Genomic DNA, 9,584 nt, shown 5'->3' on the forward strand with positions numbered 1-9,584 from the left:
CGCAGGAAAACTCAACATTTTCATTGCAAACCTCTTTGTAACATTAGATTGAACTTTGTTTTGATTCATGGATAGGGCGCAGAGGCCGTACAAAGTCTATTTTAGGATAATTACATGAAACTTAACTTATACTATAGTCCTTGCCATGAATTGATAACCTACAGAGCTTGACCAACCTGCAAGGGGACTATAGAATGCTGCTTAGTTCTTCGCCTTTCTACTCGGGCCCTCCTCGCCGCGAGTAATTTGTTTTATCTCTTTCCGCACATTCTGCAACAGGTGAGTGAGCTCACCACTCTTGAGCGTTTTCTCGATTTCAGTGCAGAGGGAGATACAGTTGTTGGTAGTGTGACCGTTGTCTTTGTGATAGTCACAATATTGATTTGGGTCTTGGCCGTACTTATTCTTCATTGGTGGAGGTGCCTTGAACTGGTAGTCTTCCGTGCTCAGCACCTCTGCTGGTGTTTTGGTCAGAGGAGTCCATTGCCTCTCTCTGTTTTCTTGTTTTGTCTCTCTTTGTGCAGCGAGCTTGTTTATGGTAGCTCGCGCGTCTTCAGACGAATAATTTCCAGAACTCGAGTCACGCCAATTCTTTTTAAACTTTTTCCCGCTACTAGGGCCTAGGTCTGTTGGGCGACTGTGCAGTGGTGGTGGTCTATTGGTGCTGAGGTTTTTCTCAGTCTGGGCGTACACCTTAGCTGCCGCCATCAGCTTCTCCCAGCTTTTTGGTAACCCATCCGTTCTGGACAAGACCTTGATCATGTCATCACATCGGACGACATACTTAAACTGTGCTCTGATCAGGTGCTCATGAACGTCTCCTATCTGGAGCACTTCTTTGTTGTAACGCGTAATGAAATCTTCTAAGCTCTCGTTGTCACGTCGCCAAATATTAATGACATCTGCGGTATCGCGGATAGACCTCCTCTGTTGGGTGAAGTGCACTAAAAATTTTTCCCGCAGGTCTACCCATGATGTTATTTTCCCAACAGGCATCGGCACCTGTGAGAGTCTGAGTAAATAGATGACACCACATTGGTAGGGTCCATCCCCCTACCAAACCTGCACTAGTGAAGACCCGTAAGTGGTCATCTGGGTCTGTCATACCATTAAACTTGCCAACATTGGATGGGAGTTTTGCTTTTTCCAGGGGAGCCAAAGTAATTTCGCTGATGAACTTGGAATTTTCTGCTGCCTCCGCCGGGCGGCAGATCAGATTATAATCGTGTCCAGCTTCAGGATTGTAAGCCGCGCGAGGTTTACAACTTTTGTAGTTCGGTTGCAACAGATTAAACACGCTTGTACAATCCCCTTCGTGGTATGTTCTGTCGTACTCATTGGTGTGGGTGTCCCGTCGTGTGCCCAACTTGGAGTAGACTGACTACCTTCGGTGAGAATGAGATTCATCGTGATACTCTCTCCGTCGATTTTCGGAGTGAGTGTGCTCATATCTCGCTGGAGATCTAGAATAAACTTCTGTTTCTTCTTCCTGAACTCGTGATGGTGCATCATGATGAGAACCACGAGGCACTGATGGTGCTCAGGTACGAGATACAGGTCTTCATGATTGAGTGGGAGGAGCAGTTTGTGCAAAGAGTTGAGCATATACAGCATTTATCGCTCCTTGGGATCTGACATACCAGGAGATAGGGGTTCTGTTAGTGCATGCATCTGTCGACTTCGTCTTGTATCGAGTCTTGTACTAGATAGGTTAGATCAGGGCACGTTGTACGAGAATATAGGAAAGTTTAGGGTGATTTAAGCTGATTTCGCTCGAAATGGTTTCTGTTCATTTCAAGCGAAATCATTAGATTTGATTCCGCTTGAGTGTATAGGGGAGATTCCGCTTGAAGTGATGATTCCGCTTGAGCATGTTCAAGCGGAATCAGAGGGTCTATATATAGTTGCTTCGAGCGAAATCATTAGTAGTTGTACGTGTGGTCTTGTACTGGATACCGAGGTGCTGCCGGTTTATCCAGGGGCTGTAATCATTGTTATTTCAATCAGAATCAAGTTAAAAGTGAATTGCAAGTTGTATCTAAGTCAGTTTCTTGTTTTTCGCACCTGAAACTGATCAAAACTTCTCTGAACGACTTGTTCGGGTCAGCTACACGATCCTACAACTGGTATCAGAGCACAGGAGGAGGAGTTCTGCAGAATACAGCTGGAATTCATTGCATTTTCTTACTTCTACACTTTCTTTCTTGAATTGAACAAAATTTAACGGTCAAAATCAGTTCAATTTTTCACAGATTGTGTAAAAATGTGTATTAACATGGACCTTCGTTATTATTCCGCTTAAAAGAATCAGCTTAAAATTCGGACTAAAAATGACTAAAATGGACCTTCGTTATTATTCCGCTTGAACGGGCACTTCCTGTTTCCGCTTGAAATTGTGATATTATTTGTTGATTTCGCTCCAAACTCGATATTCCGCTTAAAATTTTTCAAGCGAAATTAGTGATTTAGCTTGAACTACCTGATTCCGCTTGAAAATCCTTATTCCGCTTGAATTTCAAGCGAAATCAGGTAATTTCACTGCAACTGCTTATTTCGCTTGAACAAGCTTATTTCGCTTGAAGTTGTATTTGCAGGTTATTCCGCTTGAAGTTTTGATTCCGCTCGAAAGGATATTTCGCTTGAACCGATCTTTCAAAATGAGTGAAGATTTCTACAACGCGTTCGCCACATCCCCGACTACTCCGGCTTCCATTGCTCAGAACATGAATTTGGAAAACGAAACTGGAACGTTACAAAAACCCCTGAAGCTAATGAGCATAGAAGAGTATTACGGTTGGAAAGACAGATTCGAAAACTGGGTTCAAGCTAACCATCTAAGATCATGGGAGTGCATTCTAAAGAAGTATGTGTTACCACGTACTGATTTGCAAGTTGAGAAATCAATTTCTGAGTTTAGTGACCAAGAAAGAGATATGTACAAAGCTGAAAAGATGATGATCAGTCTTCTTCAGCAATCCATCAAAGAAGACATCTTCGTATTGCTTCAGCACGACAAAACTTCAAAATCAATTTGGGATGCTCTTCGAATCAAGTTTGAGGGTAGTGAGAACAGGATCAAGAGTAAAAAGGCATTGCTTAAGAAAGAATTTGATCTGTTCACGAGTTTGCCCGAGGAAGATACCAAGAAGCTCATTGAACGATATTGTCACTTAGTTCGATCCATGTCGATGCTGAGCATAACAAAAGATCGTGAAGAGTGGGTAGACAAGTTAGCTGACGCTTTACTGCAAAAGGAATGGGGAACTTACTTGATGATTCTGAAGAACACTGGGGTATATGATGGGTTAACAAATTCTCAGTTCATTGAGAAAATTGAGGGTCAGGATCTGGAACAGCAAAAGATTGCGAGGATGAACAACCCGAGTGGTCAACAAGATGTGAAAATGTACTACAAAGGCACTATTCCAGAAGCTGAAAGAAGCCCTAAAATCCAAACTGCGTTTAGTGCTGGAGATTCTTCTGAAAAAGTTGATCAGAGTACAAACAAAAGCAGTGGGTTATCTTCATATCCGAGTGTTAATCCAAAGAGTTCATCTGAAAGCTTTCAGCATCAAAGCACAAAGACAGGAAATGGTTATGTGATACAGTGCAACATTGCCTTAAATCTTCCAAATGGTCATAGTTTTTCTGAAGAGGTTGCGAAAGATCACATGGCATTACTTGGTTCCGTGCTGTTATCATATGAAGGTTTAGTTGCGGGAAGGATCGGGAATCCTATGCTTACAAAGGAGGATTACGATCAGATCGATGCTGAAGAGATGGAACTCATGGATATCAAATGGTGTCTAGCGAGTGTCCTAAGACGAGCAGAAAAGTTCAAATTGATCACCGGGAGAAATGACTTTCTTGATGCACATGTTTCTACTTTAGGTTTTGATAAATCTAAAGTTACTTGTTTTCGATGCAGGGAGAAAGGTCATTTCAAGAGGGAATGCAAGAACAGAGAAGCTAGTGATGTGAAGAATCCGTTCGGAAAAGATGACTACTACCGGAAAGCCATATATCAACAGGTTGGTTAACAACAACAGCAAGAACCACAAGTGGCTCATGGTAGAAAAGTGATTGAGGATTCAAAGAGAGCATGTCTGGGGAATCAAGAAAACTTTAACTGGAACATTTAGGATGATGAAAGATTGCCTGAAGGTTTTAGCTGGGATATGTTTACAGATGAAAAAGGAGATTTCAAAGCCTTCATTGCTAAGATTGTGAAAGAACCAGACATGTTCACAGAGTGGATGAAATCAATTGGTGTTTGTGTAAAGAATGAAGATGAAAAGCCTGTTTCATCTGATGAAAGTTCACAGAGTTCTGAAGATAATTCAGAAAGAGAAGTTGTTTTTGATCAAACACCATCTGATTCTGGTTCATCGGATGATGGTTCTGACAAATCAGTAGAGTTTGATCAATCACCAACTGATGACAGCAGTGATGATGAGGAAGAAAGACATATTAATGTTGCAAAATCTCATCTCTCTCCTGAAAGTTTTCATTTTTATTTTGCAGATCGCTTGGAAAAACTGAAGGAGAAACGAGCAGCAAAAGAACAAAAACAAATGAAGATTGATGGTGTTGTTCAAAAAGAAGAGATTGTTCAAAATGAAGAAGTTAAAAGTGTTGTTGAGGAGTTTGTTGAAACAAAAAAGAAATGTGAAACTATGGATCAAGAAGAAGATTCTGATTTTAATGATAAAGTTCAATTTGCTAAAGAAGTGTTTCAAACAATCAAAAGAGTAGTTGAAGAAAATGAAAAAGTTGTAGAAGTGGAGAAAATTATCAAAGTTGAAAAGATTGTGGAAGTTATCAAACCGTGTTCAAAGTGTCTAGAGTCTTGCAAAGAATGTGCAGTTAAAGACGAAAAGCTGGCTGAGCTAGAGAAAATGAAAGAACAATTACTGTTCAATCTAAACTATGCAAAGGAATCTTATGACGTTTTGAACAGAACAGTAACTGGTCTTCAAAAGACAAATTCTGAAAGAGAAGACGCTTTGACCATGATGAACGCAACAATGATGTCGAAGCAAAAAGCAATCAATCATTACATTGAAGAAAATGCTAAGCTGAAGCAAGAGTTGGAGTCTGAGAAAATTGAGAATGAGAGGATCAGACGTTTATTACAAAGTTATTCTAGTTCTGATTATCTTATTGATCGAATTTATCCGACTGTTGCAGGTTTCGAAGCATTCAAAGACGACAAGCCAATGAAGAAAGATACTGGTAAGAAACCGACTGTTAGCTATAACAAGTGTCCGCCTCCGATCTGGGAAGGTTATTCTCCCAGAAAGCCAAATGAGGAGCAAGTCGAAAAAGCAGTCAATATAAAGTTAAAAACCGATACAACTGATGAATTACCAGAAAACATTGACGTCACTTTCACATCGTCTGACACTGATCATGAGTCTGAATTAATCAAAAAGGTGGTCGATCAGGTGTTGGATACTGATGAGGAGTCTGAGTCAAAGTCTGAGTCTGGAGGGTCAAGTTCGTCAGTCAACAGTTCAAAACCGATGGTTAAACGGGCATACAGTAAAGAGTTTTTGTTATCAAAATCGAATTTGGATGATGAAACATTCGAAGTTGCATACACTTTGAATGATTCTGACAAATTATATTCTGACAAAGATTTTCCAATAAGGAGTGTTAGATTTGAAATGATCAAAAAGGTTTTCAAAATGACAGAAATTAATATTTCTGAAATAAAAGATTTAAATCTTACTGGAAAACCTAAAAAATACACTTCAAGAGTTCAACAGCGTTTAAACAAGAAAAAGGGTTACAATTTTGGTTCTGGTTTTCAAAAGAAACCAAACCATAATGGTAGCTACAAAAAGAAAGGATTAGGTTTTATTCCACCAGAAAATTATAAAAATGAGAAAAATTCTAAAACAAAAACAGAATTTGTTTCAGGAGGAAGTGCAGAAGAAGAACGAAAGAAACCTTTCTGGAGACAATCAAACCAGGAGTTTCTTGCTGAGAAGAAAAAGAAAGGAACTGGAGTGTTTCATCCAATAAAGACTCGAACCTGTTTCAAATGCAATGAAGTTGGTCACATTGCATCAACATGTTCTCAAATGGCAAAACCAAAACAGGGAGTCTCTGAAAAACTGAAAGAAAAAGTTGTTGATGTTGAACTACCAACTGAAAATTTTAAAACTTTTGAAAATTCTACTTATGAAGTTGGTGAGAGTTCAAAGAAAAATTTTTATAAAAAGAAAGCCAAAGACAACCAAGTGTGGGTTGTTAAGAAGGTTGATGAAAAAGTCGGCGATGAACCTGATTCCACAAAATCAGAGGAGCCACAGGTTGAAGTAAAAGAAGAAAATTTTGTGCCTTCAGTAGATGATGTTAAATTTCCATCTCTGAAGTTTGAAAATATTAAGCAAATAGTTGGTAAAGTTGAAATCTCAAATCAATTCTATTCTGATCAGAAGGAATTTGATGTTGAGAAAGTTTTCAATGGAAATGTAAAGAAAATTTTTGGGAAAATGATCGAAGGGAAAGTAAAAGGGGCTAAAGATTTTTATGCGACTAAAAAGGCAACTTATAATCCGACTGAACAAGAGCTGAAAACACCCAAGGTTGGTAAGACTTGGGTGGAAATTCTCTTTCCTTGAAGATAAGGACTATGCCGGAGATCCCAAGTTTGTAATCGTGGATCCGGAATCGGCATCATTCTTGAAATTGTTTTTGTGTAAAAGATTTTAAAATTGTTGAGATTTTTACAGGTGAAGGACTATGCCGGAGCTTCCAGGTTGGTAAGTGCGAAGCAGGAATCGGCATCTTGTGTGACAACTCGTATTTCACCGCCTTTTATAGTACGTGTAACTGTTTGAACTCTTGAGAATATGTGAATTATATTGAGTGAATAAATGCTATGTGTTACGTGTTTATGTGATTGTGAGATATGTTTACTTAAACCAAATAGTATTCGTTTACACAAAAACCCACTCGGTCCATTCAGTGGACTCGAGACCATGAGATAGCCCAAGTGGGGGTTTCGGCCCACTTCTCTATTACACATATACGTATATATGCATACACATCTCTTTAGGGTTTTTGTTTTACACAACTTGGCAATTTAGAAGAAAACACACAAACTCTCTCTCTCTCGTTTTTCCTTGGAACCGGACGGCAGCCCCACCCGAAACCAACCATCTCGAGCAATCTAGGCTTCTCGGTTTTCTGGTTAGTGTTACTTCTTGATTGCTTGCTATGTTTAATGCCATGTTACGAACTAGGGTTCATGCTAGTGATGCTTATTGATGATATTATGTGTTGGTTTAGAATTAAGTGATATGTGGTGATGTCTTTATAAATTGGATTGCATGATTAGAACCGAATGGATATGTATAATCGGCTGTATGCATATGATTGTGTTTAAGAAATCAGTTTGGAATGATTTAGGTTGCATGATAGTCCTTAAATCATTAATCATATGATTCGATTTTTATGTCCCTTATGATATTGAACTGCTGTTCTTGGATTGATGATGAAGATGTTGTGAATGTGTTTGAGTAGGGAATGATTATCGATTTGATCTGATTTTCGAAACTGCTAAGTTGTTAGCTGAAATTACGGAATGATTGTTACTGATTAATTAAGGAAATCTGTTATACTTGTCTCGACCAGGGTTGCGAGTCGAGATCTCCTAGTCTCGACTCGAGACCACGACACTCGCACACAGCAGCACCAACCGAGAACGAGGTTGCGGGTCCAGTTGCGACTCGAGACCGAACAGTCTCGACTGGACCATGACAAACCGAGACCAGCTCTCTTGCGACTCGAGAACACCCCTGTTGCGACTCGAGACCTCCTTCGTTGCGACTCGAGATCTCAACACCAATATGACTCGAGACCGATAGTCTCGACTCGAGACCGACAATACTTGTTATTGGACCTGCACTGTTACAGCCCAACTGTTTGGGCCGAATACTTAGAATTGTTATCTGTTTTCTATTGGATTGCTGATACGTTTATGTGATTTGCCATGATCATACTTGATACGATACGTGTAGAACATACGTGCTATATACGAACCTGACTTGTATAATAACCATGATAGGACGTGGTTGACCACTTACTAGCTTACCTGTACTTTCTGTGTATCTGCCGAGCAACCCAAGGTGAGTTCACACAAGCCAAGGCATGGGGTTCCCAGGGTGGGAATGGGGATTTAATGATTTACTGTACATACATAGATGATAGAACCTACTGCTAGACTAGTAACACTTATTGAACGATCTTCGCACACCTGCCAAGGGTTGGCCGCGATATTATGACTGACTTCGCACACCTGCCTTTGGAAGGCCGCGAATTGTAATCTGCTAATCTTCGCTCACCTGCCTGGTAGGCCGCGATACAAACAAACCTAGTCTAGAATACTCGGGAGGAACATCCCCTAATATCTTCGCACACCTGCCTGGGAGGCCGCGATACGAACTAAACGATACACGACTTAACAAGCGAACAAAACGCTACGCACACTATACTATTACTGAACTGTTAACTGTGAACTCGCTCAACTAGTTGTTGATTATCTGCTGCATGCCTTGCAGGACCTTAGGTACATTATGGAGCTTGAACAGGGAGGAGCAGGTCGTTGTGGGATACGGATCGTAAACGATATTTGAACTTATAACTTACTTTGGGTTTTCATTATTATGCTTCCGCTACTTAAACAATGTTTGGTTATGAACATCAGTCATGTCACGATGAAATACATTTTCTACTTTTACACTTAAATGCTATGTTTGATATGGTTGATGGCTTGATCCTGGTCACGTCACGCCTCCAAGCGGTGTTACTCCGCGGGTGGATTGTGGGGGTGTGACAGATTGGTATCAGAGCCATTGGTTATAGAGAACTTGGTTTTAATATGGGAAAAACGTTTTTATTAAAACCAGACTATAACCAGAACAATGCTCTCAACGATCCACAACGACGCTTCGCTCCACGTGCAAGACTCGACATCCTAGGTAATAAGGTTTATGTTTATTACCTGCTTGCTAGAACTATATAGAACTTTGCTCGCATTACACTTAGATACACATGATACTATTACATGAGAATACCTACGTGCTTACGCTTTTCTGTCATCGCCCTACTCGCGAACCACTTTCACTTACTTTACTTTTACAATGAAGATCATGTCTGGACGAATTAACATGACTCAAGCCCAGCTAAAGGCTCTCGTTCAAGCTCAAGTTGCTGCGGCACTTGCAGCTGCTCAAGCAGGTAGTATACCCTGCAGTATAGATTCACACTAGGATCCTTAGATCCTGCATTCACTCTCGTATTTAACTTCGTCCTAATCATACACAATAGGTCAACACGCGCAGCAGCCTGTCTGCACTTTTAAGAACTTCATGGACTGTCGTCCAAGTACTTTCAGTGGCACAGAGGGGGCAGTGGGACTCCTCCACTGGTTTGAGAAGCTAGAGTCAGTGTTTGAAATGTGCGAATGCCCTGAGGCTCGCAGGGTCAAGTATGCCACTGGCACGTTGGAAGGGATTGCGCTCACATGGTGGAACGCGCAAATACAGATCTTAGGGTTGGCAGCTGCTAAC

General features: G+C 40.5%; 1 protein-coding gene across 1 annotated transcript; it reads right to left on the reverse strand.

Annotated features, from left to right (window-relative positions):
* Positions 1–201: 201 nt before the first annotated feature.
* Positions 202–996, reverse strand: LOC110906764. The gene has a single exon (XM_022151842.1). The coding sequence runs from the start codon at positions 994–996 to the stop codon at positions 202–204; it is 795 nt and encodes a 264-aa protein (XP_022007534.1).
* Positions 997–9,584: the final 8,588 nt, after the last annotated feature.

The sequence above is a fragment of the Helianthus annuus genome, chromosome 14, assembly GCF_002127325.2.
Source record: "Helianthus annuus cultivar XRQ/B chromosome 14, HanXRQr2.0-SUNRISE, whole genome shotgun sequence".
Taxonomy (NCBI): domain Eukaryota; kingdom Viridiplantae; phylum Streptophyta; class Magnoliopsida; order Asterales; family Asteraceae; genus Helianthus; species Helianthus annuus.

What these genes read in the sequence shown, in the direction of transcription:
- LOC110906764 (XM_022151842.1), bottom strand. Translation starts at nt 996, where the DNA reads ATGCCTGTTGGGAAAATAACATCATGGGTAGACCTGCGGGAAAAATTT.